This window comes from Pituophis catenifer, unplaced genomic scaffold (assembly GCF_029215685.1).
Source record: "Pituophis catenifer annectens isolate HBS135680 unplaced genomic scaffold, rPitCat1.0.hap2 SCAF_1, whole genome shotgun sequence".
NCBI classification, from domain to species: domain Eukaryota; kingdom Metazoa; phylum Chordata; class Lepidosauria; order Squamata; family Colubridae; genus Pituophis; species Pituophis catenifer.
The window spans coordinates 334,883,524-334,904,008 of NW_027256881.1; the positions used below are offsets into that span (position 1 = coordinate 334,883,524).

General features: G+C 46.1%; 1 protein-coding gene across 2 annotated transcripts in view; it reads right to left on the reverse strand.

Annotated features, from left to right (window-relative positions):
- Window positions 1-356: 356 nt before the first annotated feature.
- ONECUT3 (one cut homeobox 3) overlaps window positions 357-20,485 on the reverse strand; it is an 88,006-nt gene continuing 67,877 nt past the window's right edge. For both annotated transcript variants that reach the window (XM_070931791.1, XM_070931790.1), the window contains one exon: window positions 357-649. In XM_070931791.1, coding sequence (XP_070787892.1) covers window positions 357-649 — 293 coding nt within the window. The remainder of the gene's footprint in view (window positions 650-20,485) is intronic.

The following is a 20,485-nucleotide window of genomic DNA, read 5'->3' on the forward strand; positions in this document are numbered from 1 at the left end:
TAATTACTCGCTGGCTGAAACTTCTGGGGAGGAAAGACGTCCCTCAGCTAAACCCAAGGCTTGGGAGAAGACTGCTCACCAGATGAGGAGATGAAATGGCCCTTTCACAAATGGGAAGGTCTGAGGGAGGTCCAAAGACGGAGGCTGCTATGGGATGCCTCTGGAAGATCTGGGATGTCCCAGAGGCATTGAACCGTGGATGGTTGTGAAGTGGGCATGGTGCGTTGTCGTTGCTCAACGTATATGCAGTATGCAGGTGAGGGGAGCACACACGGAGAAGGGAATGGGCTCTCTTCTGGGTGGAGTTCAGGGGGGATGCAAGGGATTATGAGAGGCGTATGAAAAATTAAGAGAAATCATGCTTTGGAAAAAGTGCTTGTGGATGAAGAAGGGACTCCGGGGTTGGTGCCTGGCTCCTCTTGCCAACGGTTCATACACCGCCGGCGAGCATTCATGAAGAAGTTGCTGACGGTGTTGAGCTCCAGGCCCAGCTGCTGCGAAATGGTCATCTGCATCTCCTTGGAAGGTCGCTTGTTCTCTTTGAAGATGGCGATCAGGGTGCGGCGTTGAAGGTCGGTGAAGACCAGGCGCTGTTTTTTCGGTTGCAGATTCCGGTCTTTTTGCTGCTCCTGCTCTTTACGTTTGCAGGCTACGCAGGTGGTTTTGAAAGGAAAAGAGGGGAGAAGGGGCGAGGGGGGGGAAAAAAGAGAGAGAGAAGAAAATAACATGGCTATCAAATTCATGCACATCAAGCTCTTGTTTTCCATTGTTCTCCTCCCCACCCCCTCCGCCCCATACAACTTTTGCAATGCCCCATCTCCAGATAAAGGAATACACCAAATGGATTTTGTTAGCATTTTTTTTTTTCTTCCGTTCAATCGTATCCGATTCTCAGACAAATCCCTGCAGTTTTTTTCTTGGCAAAGCTTTTCAGAAATAGTTTGCCATTGCCTCCTTCCTAGGGCTGAGAGGGAGTGACTGGCCCAAGGTCACCCAGTTGGCCTCATGCCTAAGGCAGGACTAGAACTAGAACTACCGGCAGTCTTCCAGTTTCTAGTGTGATGCCTTATCCACGACTACACCAAACTGGCTCTCATTCCTTAGCACTGCTTCTATTCAAAAAATTTTATTTTTTAAAAAAAAAACATAACCAATGTACAGATAGTCCTTGACTTATGATCCCAACTGAGCACCCAATTTTTGTTGGTAAGCAAGACAGCTGTTGTTAAGAGCCGAGGTGGCGCAGTGGTTAGGGTGCAGTACTGCAGCTACTTCAGCTGACTGCTAGTTCAGAAGATGAGCAGATCAAACCTCACCGGCTCAAGGTTGACTCAGCCTTCCATCCTTCCGAGGTGGGTAAAATGAGGACCCAGATTGTTGGGGGCAATATGCTATTTAGTATACTGTCTTTGGTGTAAGCCGCCCAGAGTCCTCGGAGAGTGGACGGCATAGAAATATGAATAATAATAAAAAATAAATAATAATAATAATTTTGCCCCATTTTACAACCTTTCTTGCCACAGTTTTTAAGTGAATCACTGCAGGTGTTCAGTTAGTGACATGGCTGTTAAGTGAATCTGGCTTCCCCATTGACGTTGTTTGTCAGAAGGTCGCGAAAAGTGATCGCGTGACCCTGGAACCACATTGCAACCGTCATAAATATGAGTCAATTGCCAAGCGTCTGAATTTTGATCATGGGGATGCTGCAACGGTCGTTAAGTGTGAAAAATGGTCATAAGTCACATTTTCCCGTGCCATTGTAACTTCAAACGGTCACTAAATGAACTTTTGTAAGTCAAGGGCTATCTGTATAGTGTCAATGTGATGGAAGCGTCTTATTTGTGTAAAATATTCTAATTCCATTCCTCAAACAGAAATAGGTGAGATTTAAGATAACAATCTCTGATCTCTCTCTGGACTGTAAGATTGCAACACTGCAGCTATCCGCCTGCTTTTTTTTGTTGTTGTTGTTGAAGAGGGCTAGAAATGAGGTTTTTACACCTAAAAACCAAATAGCGAAATGTCTGCACTCAAATTCTGTACTCATTTATCATGATTAGTTCACAGAGCTTTGTCTGAATCGAATCATGATGGCTTCCCATTGATATCACATGTTCCCTTACTGGCTACCCGGTGAGAGAGAATCATTAGTATTTAGATCGATTAAACTGTAAATCCTGCCTTGAGCTGAGACAGGCATAGTGATTCCTGAAGGGAAGTCTGGAAAAATCATGATTTTTTTTTTAAAAAAATGTTATGTACATTTGTGCATTTAAATTGGAAAGATAGATGCTTTATGGCAGTTTTGCACTTCACTCGACCTGCTCCATTCAGGAGAATGGGTTGGAGGATGAAGGGTAGAGATACTTTAGCAGATCCTGTACTGGGGAGTTGTTAGACTAGATGATCTCTAAGGGCCCTTCCAACTCTAAGATTTTATGAAAACAGGAGGAATTGGTCAGATACACCACCCCTGAAGTTCCCAATAAGCCCAGTAGCTAGTAACCTTTTAACTCTTATCTCTTCGTAAATTATCTCCTACAGCTTCCCTAATCTTGGTGTCTTCCACCTGTTTTGGACTACATTTCCCATCAACTCTGAATATGGCCAATAGTCAAAGGTGATGGAAATTGGAATCCCCAACCTATGGAGGGCCAGGTTGAGAAAGGCTGGTTCAGGTGAGCACCAGGCCCATTGGTGTAGAATGCACAATTTTTGGCATAACATCGTTCAGAAAACAATCCAACTTAGGATAAAACCCAGAAATGGAGTCTCCATTTTTTTTGTTCTGAAAAATGTCATCGATCAGGCATCAGGAAAACGCCATGAAGAAGTATTAATACCAGTGGAAGAGAATATTTGCAGCTCAGGGTTGAACTGTGGAGTTTTTTGTGTTCTCTGAGCTTGGTTGTTTTGTTGCAGATTTTTCATTACCCAGCAGGGTAACATCTTCAGTGCTAGGGAAGTGTTAGCACTGACGATGTTATCTAGCCATGGTGGTACAGTGGTTAAAATGCAGTATTGCAGGCGACTTCTGCTGATTGCCGACTGCCAGCAGTTTGGCAGTTCAAATCTCACTGGCTCAAGGACGACTCAGCCTTCCATCCTTCCGAGGCCAGTAAAATGAGGACCCAGATTGTCGGGGGCAATAGGCTGACTCTATAAACTGCTTAGAGAGGGCTATAAAGCATTGTGAAGGGGTATATACAGTTGTGACCAAAATTGTGGAAAGCTTTTGGGAAAAGTGTATTTTTGAGGTTTGATGACTAGTAACACCACTTTTTTTTTTTTTTTTTGGAGTTTCAACATAATCATATTCCACTGGTGGAATGGCTTGGGAATAGCCCAGACCTTAACCCAAAATCTATGCAGCTGACTAAAGAAACTTGTTAGTCAGAAGCGACCCAGCAATAAAACCCAGTTAATAGAAAGAATCATTCAATCTTGGTTTCACATTATAACAGCTCCGGAACTAAAAGACTTAGTTCACTCCATGGGAAGATGTAAGGTCGTAATTCATGCTAAAGGTATTAACTGACATGGTGATAATTTTTGTATATCTCGTTTCTTCTACGTGTTTCATATTTCTTCTTTATATTGTAACTGCTATTCTAATAGCAAATCCTTCATAAAAGTTATTGCATTACATTCTTGATTGAATTATCTTTCCACTGATATATAATTTTATTGTACTACTCCAAAAAAAAAAAAAAAAAAAAAGTGGTGTTATTAGCTAGTTTTAGAAAATACACTTTTCCCAAAAGGTTTCCACAATTTCGGCCACTACTGTAAGTCTAAGTGCTGTTGCTATCTACCCTGTTTCCCCCAAAATAAGACATCCCCTGATAATAAGCCCAATCGGGCTTTTGAGCGCATGGCAATAAGGCCAAGCGCTTATTTCAGGGTTCAAAAAAATATAAGACAGAGTCTTATTTTCGGGGAAACACGGTAGTTGGGTAATGAAATGTCTGGAAAAAGAAACCCCAGCCAAGCTCAAAGGGCACCAAGGACTCCACAAAGTATTAATACTAGGAAAAATGTCTCCAGAAGTCAATTCCCCTTTGAACCCTCCCAAGCCCATATTTGAGCTGAACATTCTCTTACTGGGAACATTCAGTTCACTCTTAGAAAAAAAGAGCCCACAATTTCTACATTTTGAAAGTGAGACGGCTACTTCCCACAGCCTTCATCTGTCCATCATTCATGGACAGGTTGAGTAGGCTTTTTGCATTGCACCAAAAACCCAGGAAATCCGTTTGATTAGGTGCAACAGGAGACATCAGCACAGACAGGGGCAGACATTTTAGCCAAAGGCCTTGATATTCTCTTTCAGACTTCATGTGTCCCAACTGACATTTAATTCATGTAAAGATTAAAAATGCGGGCTGTGTACCTCCATCAAAACCCCCAGCAGATGAATGAACCACCTACCCTATGACCATCAGATGCTTGCAAGGAAAACAAACAAAAATAAGCCTTTTTTTGGCACAAAAACATTAATATTTTCTCTTTCAATTTTTTTTTTTAAAAATAGATACCAACATTTTTAAAGGAAATTAAAACCAAAGAAAAATAAACCAATAGCAACGACATAGATTTGTAAATCAAAATTTGGATCAAAGCATTCACTACATTTTTTTTTTTAAAAAGCACCCTTTCATTTCCCCCTTCCTTTCCCTTCCTTTCCCTTTCCGGCTTCCCACTGCACAAAATTGATTCGGTCTGCAAATACATTGATGCTGTAGAAGCCAAGCAAAAAACAAAAATCCACCCAATAAATTCAGCCTGTGGCAGGTGATGAGCAGAAAACAGACATGAGAATCACACAAGATTTAGTTTGAGAGCGTTCATACCAGCAGAAGTCAATACTGAAGTCCAGGCAGGGTTGAAAGAACAAAGTGATAGAATCTATTCTGCAATATTTTAGGTTATAGATCAGTGGTGGGTTTCTACCAGTTTGGCCCGGTTCGGGCGAGCCGGTAGCGACGATGGTTAGCTGAGAGCAAACCGATTCTCTCTGACGATTACATTGGCCCTCCCGCCCACCCCTGCGTTATACATACCTTATATCTGGTCTTTTTTAGCCCAGCTGAAAGGCGCAGCAGAGCGGATTGCCGTGTCTCAGCTGCTCCGTAATACACTGTGCTTGTGTGAAGCGCAGGTTTGGCTTGCGTGCGAGCGAAGCGCGTGCATGAAGCGAACCGGTGGTAACACCAGTTGAAACCCACCACTGTTATAGGCACAATTGGAACCAGCAAGAAGCTGCCAAGCAGCTGACTTCCAGAAGTGGTATTCAGCCGGTTCGGACTGGTTCAGGCAAACTGGTAGTGGCGATCTGCGGGTGGTTGCCCCCACCCACCCGCCGGGGCACAATCCCGTCCTATATTACTGTGTTTTTGATGCCTCATGTATGTGTGGACGGCGCATGCGCACGAACTGCCGTGTTTTGTGATGCCGCACGCATGTGCAGATGGTGCACACGAGAGCAAAGCAAGCTCACATTTCCGGTGCTGGGCGAACCAGTTGCTACAGTATGTGAAGACTACCTCTGCTGACTTCGCCAGGTTTCTGAGCCAACATTTGCAGGTGTGCCAATCTGCTAGCATCTGAACCAAACGGGAAGCTTGTGAATTCATTTAAATCAGAGGGCAACAGAACGACTCAAGAACGAGAGGCCCCATTGGCATGTTTAGAGATTGTTCAAAGTTACAAGGACGAGGAAACAAGGACGATGAAAAGGTAACTTTACCACAGTCCTCACATTTATGACCCTCACCTGTCTGTGTAAAGCAAAGGAAGGCTGAAATAAGATTATACGCCCAGTTTCACTTAGCAACCTCTTCGCTTAATGACTGAGTTACTGGTTGGAATTGTGGTCGCTAAACGAGGATTACCTGTGTTTTAATGATTCTTGTGGCTATTCTATTCTATTCTATTCTATTCTATTCTATTCTATTCTATTCTATTCTATTCTATTCCATTCCATTCCATTCCATTCCATTCCATTCTGATTTGAAAGAGTATGCAGTACCCTAATGGTGGCAAAAGCTGTTTCAGTTCATGTAAAAAAGAACTATGAAAGACTGTTGGCAAACCGCTAAACAGAACCTCCATGTTCCAAGGTAGTATACCAGTGGTGGGTTGACCCCGGTTCGCACCGGTTCTATACAACCAGTAGTAAAACCGGTGGGAGGCTCCGCCCACCGACCCTGACGTCATCAGAACGCTTCTGAGCATGCACAGAAGAGCATGTGTGCGTGTGAGCAAAGCAAGTGCGCGCGCGCGGCCCCGTTGCAAACTGGTAGTAAAGGTAAGTAGAACTCACCCCTGTAGTATACTTTAGAACAGGGGTGGGCAACTGTGGCCCTTTTACAACCTGTGGACTTCAACTCCCAGAATTCCTGGGAATTCTGGGAGTTGAAGTCCACAGGTTGTAAAAGGGCCACAGTTGCCCACCCCTGCCTTAGAATATCTGATGTTGTTGTCCCTTCCCAAACATTTGGTAACTTCTTCTAGAAACGGGGTAGTAAATTCATTGGGTCTTTGCTCCAATCAGCAGGACTCTTGCACGTGGAGCCTAGATCTTTCAGATTTACACAATCATACCACAATCATACCCACACATATGAAGATAGGGAGAGGTTGCTAACTTAGAGAGGGGTATGTGCTTTCCAGTCCCCAGTTAAGCTTTGCTGGGTGTTAAACCAAGACAGAAAGAGCTTGAGAGCATGTACAGATTGCCTTTCCCCCCGTTAATGAAATGGCCATTATTCTCTGCGTGTAACACTGATAAATACACATTTTAAAGAGATTCTTCATTTCTTTTAAGAGGTTAAAAAAAAAAAAAACACGAAGGAGAAGAGAAAGCTTTCCGCAGCTTAACATGTCTGTTCACAGTTCAATATAATTACTGTTCCACAGAGTAGGAATCAATAGCTGCTGTAGTTGAATTTACTACATACTGTGGATCTCCAGAGCGGCAACAGATGGGGCTATTTCATATGCTCCATCTCTCCACGGATGATTGCCTAGGCGGTCTCCATCGCACCATCAGGTGAGAGGGGTGGGGGTGGGGAGGCAGCGAGGTTTCTGCAGATGTGACCAAGGTTGGGTTATAAAAAATACAGTAGAAGGCCATGCAGGTAGTCCTCGGATTACCACCGCAATTGGGACCTGAATTTCCATGGCTCAGCAAGCTGGTTGTTAAGGAAGCCCTGCCTAATTTTACAATCTTCTTTTGCCATGGCTGCTAAGTGAGTCATGTGGTCGTTAAGCAAATACTTCCTTTTGGACTTTGCTAGTATAGGAAGCCAGTTGGGAAGATCGCAAACGGCAATCACATGACCCAGGACGCTGCAACTGTTGGAAATACATGCCAGTTGCCAAACACCCAAATTTTGATCTCGTGACCATGGGGATGGGATGGGATGGGATGTGTTGTGGCCCATCAGCGGCCTGTGCAGCTAGTAGCTGATTCCGACAGTGAGGAGGCTGGTGTGGTGCTGCGCCAGCAGCCTGTGCAGTTGGCACTCGAGTCGGACAATGAGGAGGCTGGAGAAGATGTGGTGTCAGAGGCGGGGATTCAGCCAGGGCCTTCAGAACCTCCAGAAGCTCCTATAAGTGAAGAGGAAGAAGAGGAGCCCCTTCTTGATGCATGCGCACGCAGAGCTGCCAAAAGGCAGGAGTGGCTCCTCAGGAGGAGGTCTCCTCGAGAGTAAGGCTTGGGTCTAATTGGCCACTCCCTTAGCTTATTTAAGGAAGGACGATGACTGAGGCAATTTGCAGGGAACAACTTTGTTCACTCTCCTTAGTGTCTTGATCTTAGTTCTCTTATCAGTGTCCTGCAAATTGCTTCTAGGCTTTCTGTCAACCATAGTAAGATTACGATTATTTATTCTTTGGATTCTTGTAGGCTGTTAAGAAAGTTAATTAACAGCCTTTATTTGAAAAAGACTGATTTAATTTAGTAAACTAAGGTGTGTGCTGACTTCGTGTGTGCTGCGTTCTTTGGGGTCTGTAGCTGGGGCAGAACAGGATGGGATGGGATGGGATGGGATGGGATGGGATGGGATGGGATGGGATGGGATAGGATAGAATAGAATAGAATAGAATAGAATAGAATAGAATAGAATAGAATAGAATAGAATAGAATAGAATAGAATAGAATAGAATAGAATAACAGAGTTGGAAGGGACCTTGGAGGTCTTCTAATCCAACACACTGCCCAGGCAGGAAACCTTACACCAGGGGTGAAATTCAGCAGGTTCTGATAGGTTCTGGAGAACCAGTAGCGGAAATTTTGAGTAGTTCGGAGAACCAGCAAGTACCACCTTTGGCTGGCCCCAGAGTGGGGTGGGAATGGAGGTTTTGCAATATCCTTCCCCCAGGAGTGGGGAGGGAATGGGGATTTTGCAGTATCCTTCCCCTGCCACGCCCACCAAGTCACACCCAGCAAGCCACACCTCGCCCACCAAGCCACACCCACAGTAGTAAAAAAATTTGGATTTCACCACTGCCTTATACCCTTTCAGACAAATGGTTGTCCAATCTCTTCTTAAAAACTTCCAGTGTTGGAGAATTCACAACTTCTGGACGCGTTGTTCTACTGGTTAATTGTTCTGTAAGGAAATTTTTCTTTAGCTCTAGGTTGCTTCTCTCCTTGATTAGTTTCCATCCGTTGCTTCTTGTCCTGCCTTTAGGTGCTTTGGAGAATAGCGTGACCCCCTCTTCTTTGATGCTATATGCTGTAATGGTTCTATGTGCAGGTAACATAATTTCATTTTTAATGTGTGCCACTGTCGTCAAAGTAAAAAATGACAATAAAGGTTCACTAATCTTATCTAAGTGCAGGGAGCAGTTAATAAATCATTTTTTTCAGTGTCAGTGTCACTTTTAACAATAACTAAACAAATGGTCATAAGCCAAGGACTACCTGTACTGGATTTCAGTTGTGATTGGCATCTTTCACCAGTACAGGTAGTCCTGTATGAGCCCAAAATCTATGTTGTTAAGTGAGAAATTTGTTAAGTGGGTTTTGCCTCATTTTACGACTTTTTTTTGCCACTTTTGTTAAGTGAATCACTGCAATTATTGAATTATTAACATGGTTGTTAAGTGAATCTGGTTCCCCCATTGACTTTGTTTGTCAGAAGGTCGCAAAAGGGGATCACATCTCCTTGGAATACTGCAACCGTCATAAATATGAGTCAGCTGCCAAGCATCCGAATTTTATTCACGGGGCCGTGGGGATGCTGCAACGGCCATAAGTGTGAAAAATAGTGATAAGTCACTTTTTTCAGTGCTGTTGTAACTTTGAACGGTCACTAAACAAACTGTTGTAAGTTGAGGACTACCTGTACTGTCTAGTGCGACAACAACCCAGAAGCTGAGTTTTGACTAAGAGCAACTTCCTATTGGGATTCTTAGAATGAGGTAGTAAGACGCTAGAACAGTTTTCCTCAACCTCAGCCATACAAGAAGTATGTGGACTTCAACTCCCAGAATCCCTCAGCCTCTGCATGGGCTGAGGGATTCTGGGAGTTGAAATCTGAACATCTTAAATTCACTGAGGAACGTGACAGGAATGCTGTTGGTGCAGACCCCAAACTTGCCCTGTTTAGTGTTCAAGTCATGTATTGAATAGAACAGCTATACAAATCAGTCAGTCAAATCAGGGGTTCTCAACCTTGGAGTTTTCAGGAGTGTGGACTTCCGCTCCCAGAATTCCATAGCCAGCTTGACCATTGATGAGAATTCTGGGAGTGGAAGTCCATGTTCCTGGAAGCAGTGAAACAAAATCCAGCCATATGTCTCCAGGAAGCCTACAAGCTGGAGCTGATAGTCCAGTGATGGCTAACCTTTTTGCTGTCGCGTGCCAAAAGCAGGGGGAGTACGGGGAGGTTGCCAACATGTGTGCCCACACCCATAATTGCGCCCCCCTGGTTTTAGCACGTGATGGCCCGGTGGGCCCGGTAGGCCCGTTTTTCACCCTCCCCAGGCTCCAGATGCTTTCTGGGAGCCTGGGGAGGGTGAAAACGGCCTTCCCCACCACCCCTCCAGAGGCCCTCTGGAGGCTGGAAACAGCCCATTTCCTAACTTCCGGTGGGACCGGAAGGCCCAAAAATCAGCTGGCCGGCGCACACATGCGCGCTGGAGCTAAGCTACGGCTTTGTTGCTCTTCTCTGCACTCTTTCTAGAGCCTCCACATCTTTTTTACATTGTGGTTTTTTACATTCTGGAAGGCTTTCCAGAACCTTCTCCAAAATGGGAAGGTTGGAAAAAAGCTAACATACAATAGTTGGTCCCAGTGATAGCCTTCTGAGAAGGAAACAGACCACCACCTCCTTCGAGGCATGCAGAAGGACCCCCTCACACAAGGATACCTTGCCGCTGCTTAGACCCAACCATATGCTCTCCCGTAGGAGGCCGTCAGCACTTAGGAGAGACATACAAGTCAATCCAACATACAGGTGACCATCCAAACAGCTCCAAGATCCTGTCCATCTCCTTCAGCTTTGTAGACTCAACCTGCCAGATGACAGAGCAAGGCTGTTCCTCATCCAGCTCAGAAGGATCCATTACTGTCCTAAATTCAGGACTACCCTGTAATGTAATCCTTAATATAGGCACTAACATGTGTTGGGTCAGACTCAATCTTTGTCTTTTTCCATATCTTCTGTCGAGTTCCTCAACAAACCCCAAAGCCTTTGGGTCAATGTACAGGAAGAGGTCACTCAGGAGCCATCTGATCCTCATTCTCCCTCACTTCCCTTCCCAACCATCTGGCCCCGTAGTCCGAGATCCTTCCCCTTTCTGAGAATCTGAATGTATGAAACATGCCACACATAATGTCTCACTCATGTTCACAGCCACAGACTGGCAAGATAAATGCAGACATAATGGGGATTTGGGGGTCAAAAGTTATACCAATCCTAGTCTAAATTTTCTATGGAAGTGGATTTATGAGGTCCATCAAAACGAAATCCAACGTAATAAAGCTAGTCCTTGACTTACAGCATTCATTTAGTGACCGTTTGAAGTTACAACAACACAGAAAAAGTGGCTTACACAACCATTACAGATTGTTGGGGGCGATATGCTGACTCTGTAAACTGCTTAGAGAGGGCTGTAAAGCACTGTGAAGCGGTATATATTTATTTATTTATTTTATTTTATTGGATTTCTATACTGCCCTACTCCTGAAGGACTCAGGGCGGTGAACAGCCACAGAATAAAACACATAAATACAAAAATTTAAAATAGAATAAAAACGAATTAAATAATTTGGCTGAGACAAATTTAAAATGCCCCATAATTTAAAAATAAATTAAAATTTACATTTAAAAAGGGGAGAAGATTTAGGCCAGGCTAGCTTGATGAAATAAAAAAGTCTTAAGCGCGCGACGGAAAGTGCACAGATCCGGGATCCTCCGTATCTCCGGGGGGAGCTCATTCCAGATCGTAGGTGCCCCCACAGAGAAGGCTCTCCCCCTAGGGGCCGCCAGTTGACATTGTTTGGCTGACGGCACCCGGAGGAGCCCCTCTCTATGGGAGCGAACTGGCCGGTGGGAGGCTATTGGTGGTAGCAGGCGGTCCCGTAAATAACCAGATCCTAAGCCATGGAGCGCTTTAAAGGTGATAACCAAAACCTTGAAGACCACCGGGAGCCAGTGCAGCTCGCGCAGGAGAGGTGTTATATGGGAACTCCACGTCGCTCCCATAACCACCCGCGCGGCCGCACTCTGTGCCAGTTGGAGCCTCCGAGTGCACCTCAAGGGGAGCCCCATGTAGAGAGTGTTACAATAGTCCAGATGAGAGGTGACGAGGGCATGAGTGACTGTGCGTAGGGAGTCCCGATCTAGAAAGGGATACAACTGGCGGATCAGGCGAACCTGATGAAAAATCCTCCCGGTCACGGCCGTCAAATGCTCTTCTAAAGACAGCCGTGAATCCAGGAGGACGCCCAAGTTGCGAGCCCTTTCCGCGGGGGCCAATGATTTGCCCCCAATAGTCAGCGATGGCACCAGCTGACTATATCGGGACGTCGGAAACTACAGCCACTCGGTCTTGAATGGGTTGAGCCTGAGCCTGTTTCTCCCCATCCAGATCCATACAACCTCCAGGCACTGGGACATCACTTCAAGGGCATCATTGGGGTGGTCCGGGGTGGAGATGTACAGCTGGGTGTCATCATATAAGTCTAAGTGCTACTGCTATTGCTATTTTTCATACTTACAATGGTTACAGCATTCCCATGGTCGTGTGATTGGCAATTGGGCTCATATTCCCATGGTCGTGTGATTGGCAATTGGGTTGCAGTATCCTGGAGTCATGAAATCACCAGTTGTGTCCTTCTGACAAGCAATGTCAATGGGAAAGCCAGATGCCCTTAACAATTGTGTTACTATCTATCTATCTATCTATCTATCTATCTATCTATCTATCTATCTATCTATTCGATTTATATGCCGCCCTTCTCTGGGAGTCCAAGATGTCATCACAGGGGGTCTGCGAAAGCTTGAAGAAATGTTATAATTTAAATCTTGAGTTAAGTTGTGGCCATGGTCTGTGGCCCCAAAGGGTATTTAAAGGGGGTCCATGGTGAAGATAAGGTTGAGAACCACTGGCCTAGAAGATTGGGATACTGGATCAAGCATATACTGGGATAGAAAGACAAGATGGAGCCTAGGTGTGTGATGGAAGCCATAGTGACATCAACGGTGGCGCAGTGGTTAGAATGCAGTACTGCAGGCTGCTTCTGCTGACTGCCGGCTGCCAGCAATTCGGCATCCCAAAGGTGCTTTTTCAAGAGGCAACTGGACTTTCTGGTTTTTCTTTGAGGACATTTCGCTTCTCATCCAAGAAGCTTCTTCACCTCAGACTGGATGGTGGGGAAGAGCTGAAGCAGCTTCTTGGATGAGAAGCAAAACATCCTCAAAGAAAAAACCAGAAAGCCCAGTTGCCTCTTGAAAAAGCACCTTTGGGACCAACCATGACCTGGATGACTGAGAATCTCCATAGACATTCAGCAATTCGGCAGTTCGAATCTCACCGGCTCAAGGTTGACTCAGCCTTCCATCCTTCCGAGGTCAGTAAAATGAGGACCCAGATTGCTGGGGGCAATGTGCTGACTCTGTAAACCCCTTCACTTGCTTTACAGAGAGGGCTGTAAAGCACTGTAAAGAGGTATATAAGTTTAAGTGCTATTGCTATCATGACTCATCAAGCAAATAAAACTAACCGAGATATCCGAGGAATCATCTGTCTCAAATTGTGTGGTGGAATGTAGTCTGGATTCCCAGGAGGGAGAGGCTGCATTCCAGAGGACCAAGAGACAGAGGTCATGTGGATCGCCCTCTGTGACCTTGTGACAAGCAAAGCCAGATTGACTTAACAACGGTGTTATTAACTTAACTGCAGGGATCCACTTAACAACCGTGGCAAGAAAGGTCGCAAAATGGGGCAAAGTTCACTTAACAATCATCTTGCTTAACAATGGAACTCTTGGGCTCAACTGTGGTCGTAAGTCGAGGACCATCTGTAATTGCAACCTGAATGGGCGGTTCTTTCAAGAAAAAGTCTGATTATGATTCACTACTACCAATTGCCCAGACAGTTTTGCTCTCAGGTTTCATGGCAAGCAAAAAAAAAAAAAAAAAAACCCTCCCTGGAATTATTTCTAAAAGAGAAGGATGGTATAATAGAGACAATCAAGAGTCTGGCTGTTGAGAGGACGATTATCTCCCTGCGGGATCCCTTCTAAGCATTCCACTAAATAGCCCTGATTTTAAGGGCAAAGCAATTCTTCCATTGTGCCTGCCAAGGCGCTTGTGTTTTTTTTTCTCTCCCCACTACCTCTGTCCTCTTGAGGCAACCAAAACCTGTAATTTTCTCTTCCTTCCCCCCCCACCCCCGGTTTTATTTAAGTGCTGGTGGTTTGGAACAGATACAAAGGATAGCCAGGAAGGGGAGCTTGTTGAGTTCACACCTGCTGATGGTAACTGGGACGAGGGAGCAAGAGGCACGAACAGGCCTCATCTGTCACTCTGTAGGTTGACAAAAAGAAAATGAAAACTGGGGCAGAATAAGAGGTGTAGGAAATTAGCACCCGCCCTTCTCCTAGAAAAATGAAATATTTTAGGAAATACTAAAAAGGCAGAATATTTTCCCTAAAAGAGAAGTAGAAACTCAGAGAGGCAGAAACTCAATTCCCTCCCATCTTTGTCAATGGAGCATCATCTGCAACACAATAGGACCCATCTAGCAATAGAAACTAACACAATAGGACCCATCTAGCAACAGAAACTCACCACATGGCACCTGGGAAGATTACATCAGCCAGCAAGGCTAGCTAAGACCACCACCCCCTGGGAGTCTGACATCCAATCAGGATACTCTTTCTGGGCCCCAGGAAGTTCAAAGCCAGAGAGGGCATAAAACCTGGGGACTCGCTGCATCTCGGCCCTTTTCTGTTCAGGAACTCAAACCATGTGATCCTGTCCACTATTAAACCATCTTTCCAAGCAGTCTCCATGTTTCCAGTGTCTTTTTCCCCACTTGGAGCTGAACCCAGACAGATCTTTCTTCTAACAGAGGAAAAATGGAGGATCCCTTTTGGATAGTCCACATTTTGGATGGGGGGGGGGAGGTTTGAAAGAGGGCTAAAAGAATCCATCTGTGTTAGAATTGAACACCCTTCCCTCAACAAGGACTGGCTTCCTGTGGTCTTCCGGGTGCGCTTTAAGGTGTTGGTGACCACCTTTAAAGCGCTCCATGGCTTAGGGCCGGGGTATCTGCGAGACCGCCTTCTGCCGCCAATAGCCTCCCACCGACCGGTTCGCTCGCACAGAGAGGGCCTCCTCAGGGTGCCGTCGGCCAGACAGTGCTGGCTGGTGACCCCCAGGGGGAGAGCCTTCTCTGTGGCAGCACCTGCCCTCTGGAATGACCTACCCCCTGAGATACGCACGATAGCAGACCTCCGGACTTTTCGTCGGGCCCTGAAAACACACCTATTCCATCTAGCCGGGCTGGCTTGATCCCTGATCCCATCCTCTCAGTTTTAATTGAATTCAGTTTTAATTGGGTTGTTTTTAAATTTTGGGCCGAAATTTTTTAATTGTTTTTTAAATTGTTTTTAAATTTTATATGCAATGTTTTATCTTGGCTGTACACCGCCCTGAGTCCCGCAGGAGAAGGGCAGTATAGAAATAAAATAAAATAAAATAAATAAATAAAATAAAATAACAGTGGGAGAGGAATAAGACACCACCTATCTCCAGTTTACAACGCAGCCCTTGTAACAGTTCCACAACCAATGGCACCCTGATTCAGGAGACCCTGAAGGCACAGATAAACCCCCAAATGGCCTCAAAGAGCTCTCAGGAAGAGTGCTAACGACCAGATGACTGCAAAGAAATACAATTAGGCTGTTGGTTTGAGCTTGGCAATTTGATCGCAAACCAGTGCGAACTGGTAGCGGCGGGAGGAGGCTCCGCCCACCCGCCCGGACGTCATCACAGACGCTCTGTGCATGCGCAGAAGCGCCGCGCATGAGCGAAGCACACCCGCCCGCCCACGCTCACAGTTCCGAATTGGTAGAGAAGGAAAGTGAAACCCATTACTGTTGCAAACGTTTCGTCACCATTCGAGAAGACATGGTCAGTGCGTTTTGAATTGTGCTCATGTGCCATCTGGACAAATTACAAAAATATAATTTAAATACTATATATCTATAGTATAGTATTTGGGGAGGAGGGTGGGAAGAAGAGAGTGTTGTGGTTCGCCAGCAGCCAGCGGAGCTGCCAGCAGAGTCAGACAGCGATGAGGCTGAGGAAGAACATGGGCCAGTCCTGGAGGCTGGGGAAGGCCCAGATGAGGGCTCTGTGTCGGAGGCAGAGATGGGGCCAGGGCCATTGGGGAATGATGTGCGGACTCCGGAGCCTCCAGAGGCTGACAGCAGAGAGGCAGAGAAACAGGAGGAGCCTGTTCCTAGTGCACATATGAAAAGAGCTGCCAGAAGGCAGGAGCAGCTAAAGCGAAGAGGATGACTTGGGAGTAGGGCCAAGAGATGATTGGCCCCTCCCATAAGGCTTAAAAGACCAGCAAGGCTCTTGGGCTCTTTGTCAGAAAACAACGTTGATAGTATTGCTGCACTTATTTCTTGTCAGCGTCTTCTGCTTTTGAACTTTTGCCAAGAGAAGTCTTTGGCAGTTTGCCTAATTATACCAAGGTTGGTGATTAGACTGAAGAATTTGTGTTACGAAGAGTTTGTTTTAATTTAGTTTGGACTAGGCTGAGAATGAGTTGATTCTCAGCTGTTCTAATAAAGTCTGTTTGTTTTGGAACTGTTTGCGTCGACTTCTACCTACTTGGGGCCTGGGTCACAACAGAGAGACAGACGGAGCAAGAGAGAGGGGACGTCCCAAAAGTCAGGCTTGTGAATTGTGTTCCTCTGTGCTTGAATTGTGCTCATCTGCTATCAGAAAGACAATCCTTCCATTCCCTCCTCCATCCTATCAGAACCTAGCCTTCCAGCCCCTCACATCCGAACTGATGAAGCTTCTTGGATGAGAAGCAAAATGTCTTCTGCCTCAAGAAAAAAGACAACACAACCCAGTTGCCTTTTGAAGAAAAAACAAAAAGCATCTTTGACACAACTATGAGCTGGATGACTGAGAATCTCCACAGGCAAACATCCATGGCAGAAGTTTGCAGTGTGGTAAAAGAGTTAAAAATTGACTGCCTGGAGCAAATAAATTGCAGATCAGACCTGAATTTATGAGCTTCACAATTCGCCCAATCAACTCGGGCCTATATTTCTGAATTCTGTCAATAGGTACAGCAGAGGGGTGGAAGGGTCATGGAACATATTTTTAACCAGGTTAAAGAATCTAGCAGGTGCAAACACACCAATGTGAAATGTGGCTAGTGTTATCCTTTTTTTTTTTTTAATGGTGCGGCATGTGATAGGATGGTTTGATTAGAGAATGATTCAATGTGTTTAATTTAATTTAATTTAATTTCGAATTTATATACCGCCCTTCTCCCTGAGGACTCAGGGCGGTGTACAGCCAAGATAAGAAACATAGAATACAAATATTAAAACATTTAAAAATATATATAAAATTTGGCCCAAAAAATTAAAAATCGCAGACTAATTAAAGGATTTAAAAATTTTAAAAATTTCTTCTTAAGCCAACCCGGCTTGCTGAAAAAGATAGGTTTTCAGGGAACGACGGAAGGCATTGAGGTCCTGGATTCTTCTTATCTCCGGGGGCAACTGATTCCAGAGGGTGGGAGCCCCCACAGAGAAAGCCCTCCCCCTGGGGGCCACCAGCCTACATTGTTTGGCTGATGGCACCCTGAGGAGGCCCTCTCTGTGGGAGCGCACGGGTCGATGGGAGGTCATCGGTAGCAGCAGGCGGTCTCGGAGATAGCTAGGCCCTATGCCATGGAGCGCTTTAAAGGTGATAACCAACACCTTGAAGCGCACCCGGAAGACCACCGGGAGCCAGTGCAGCTCGCGCAGGAGTGGTGTTACATGGGAGCGCCATGTTGCTCCCATCACTACCCGCGCTGCTGCATTCTGGACCAGCTGGAGCCTCCGGGTGCTCTTCAAGGGGAGCCCCATGTAGAGAGCATTACAGTAGTCAAGGCGAGAGGTGACGAGGGCGTGAGTGACTGTGCACAGGGAATCCCGATCAAGAAAGGGCCGCAACTGGCGAATCAGGCGAACCTGATAAAAGGTCCCCCTGGTAACAGCTGTCAGATGTTCCTCCAAGGACAGCTGCCTATCCAGGAGGACTCCCAGATTGCGAGCCCTTTCAGTGGGGGCCAAAGACTCGCCCCCAATAGTCAGTGATGGAGTCAACTGACTATATCGGGATGCCGGGAGCCACAGCCACTCAGTCTTGGAAGGGTTGAGCCTGAGCCTGTTCCTCCCCATCCAGATCCGCACAGCCTCCAGGCACTGGGACATCACTTCAAGGGCATCGTTGGGGTGGCCTGGGGTGGAGATGTACAGCTGGGTGTCATCAGCGTACTGGTGGTATCTCACCCCAAAGCCACGGATGATCTCGCCCAGTGGCTTCACATAAATGTTGAACAGAAGGGGCGAGAGGACCGATCCCTGCGGCACTCCACAAATGAGAGGCCTCGAGGTCGACCTCTGCCCCCCTGCCAACACAAACTGCGACCGGTCGGAGAGAAAGGAGGAGAACCACCGTAACACGGTGCCTCCCACCCCCAACTCTTCCAGCCGGTGCAGCATGATACCATGGTCGATGGTATCAAAAGCCGCTGAGAGATCTAATAGGACCAGAACAGAGGAACAACCCCTGTCCCAAGCCCTCCAGAGATCATCAACCAGCGCGACCAATGCCGTTTCCGTGCTGTGCCCAGACCTGAAACCTGACTGGAACGGATCCAGATAGGATGTTTCCTCCAGGAATTGTGGAAACTGTTGCGCGACCACACTCTCAACAACCTTCGCAATGAAGCGAAGGTTGGAGACAGGACGATAGTTAGCCAATATTGCTGGATCCAGGGACGGCTTCTTGAGGAGAGGCCTCACCACCGCCTCTTTCAGGGCAGCGGGGAAGTGACCCTCACTCAAGGAAGCATTAATGACGCCCTGGAGCCAGCCTCGTGTAACCTCCCGGGAAGCCAGTACCAACCAGGAGGGACACGGGTCCAGTAAACATGTGGCCGCACTAAGTCTCCCCAAAATCCTGTCCACATCATCGGGAGTCACAGCATCAAACTCCTCCCAGATAACATTCTCAAGACTGTTCCTCGTCACCCTGCCCTGATCTACCCAGTCAGAGTCCAAATCCCCCCGGATCTGAGCGATTTTGTCATACAGGTATTGTCCGAAATCCTCCGCCCTGCCTTCTAAGGGATCCTCCCGCACTCCCAGATGGAGCAGGGTGCGGGTCACCCTAAACAGGGCGGCCGGACGATTCCCTGATGACGCAATAGAGGCGGAAAAGTAGTTAGACTTTGCCGTCTTTATCGCCACTAGGTAGGCCTTAATATGCGACCTTACCAGTGTTCGATCAGATTCAGCGAGACTGGCCCTCCAACCGCTCTCCAGGCGTCTTTTCCGGCGCTTCATTTCCCTCAGCTCCTCAGTAAACCAAGGAGCCAGATATATGTTGCAGATATATTCAGCTGGATTTATGCAGGACCAACAGGCACAAGCCTAGCTTGTAAAATCACCATCTGTAATGCCATCCGGTCTTTAAAAAGAAAAGAAGTTTCTCTGATAGAGGGGAGAAATTCAAGGCAAAGACCAGGATATCAACAGAGGTGTACTAACAGTCAGGGTCCATACACAGTTTTATCATATAAATCATATTCAATGTCCAATGTTGCCATTTTTTTTCCTAAATACTTCTTTACTTCTTGATTACCTCTACTTCTTCTTTACCTTTGAACATTCCTAAGTACAGTTACATTTTTTTAAAAAAACCATATTAATTAATAAAACATAGTGATTAGACCAGGGCTGGGTTCTACTTACCTCCGCTACAGGTTCGCAACGGGAGCGCGCGCACATGCCTGCGGAGAAGCTTCTGTGCATGCGCAGATCATTCATGATGATGTCCGGGCAGGTGGGTGGAGCCTCCCGCCACCATTACTACCGGTTCGCAAGAACCGGACCGAACCATGAGCAGCCCACTACTAGATTAGACCCAGGTGCCTGACTTTTGGGACCTCCCCTCTCTCTTGCTCTCTCTCCTTATCCCCTCCCTCCTCTCTGTGTATAAGTATAGTATTTAAATTATATGTTAATTTTTGTAACTTGTCCAGAACAAACCTGTGCATTTTATAGCCTTTGGGACACATCTGGCCCCTTCGCCATGCCTTTCCAGCCCACATGAATTCAATAGGAAATTAAAAATGCAAATACATTAAAAATCAAATGCAATACAGCTGCACTGTTTTTATTTTGAAGGCCACTGCCATTTCCCCCCCAATTTATGTAGATGCATGCATGCATGCCACCTTTTGCAGTCCCAATTTCTCAGGTAGTTCCTCGGGAAAATTAATTGCCCACCGCTGATCCAGAGTCACACTGGTAAAATGGCAGCCTTATCAGTGGTGAAATCCAAATTTTTTTACTACCAGTTCTGCGGGCATGGCTTGGTGGTCGTGGCATGGTAGAGCATGGCAGGGGAAGGATACTGCAAAATCCCCATTCCCACCCCACTCCTGGGGCCAGCCAGAGGTGGTATTTGCTGGTTCTCCGAACTACTAAAAATTTCCGAATTTTGAGAACCTGCTGGATTTCACCCAAGCCATATGTATCTACATAAATAAGTAAAATTTGGGTTGCAAACTTCTTTTTCAAAAAGTTATGACTTCTGTCTTTTTGCTGCCATCTAGTGATCACTAAGAGCATTGCATCCCAGATCAGGTAACTAGTCCAATGATTCTCAAATTGTGGCCTGTGGACTCTTGGAGTCTCTCTGAGACCTTTCAA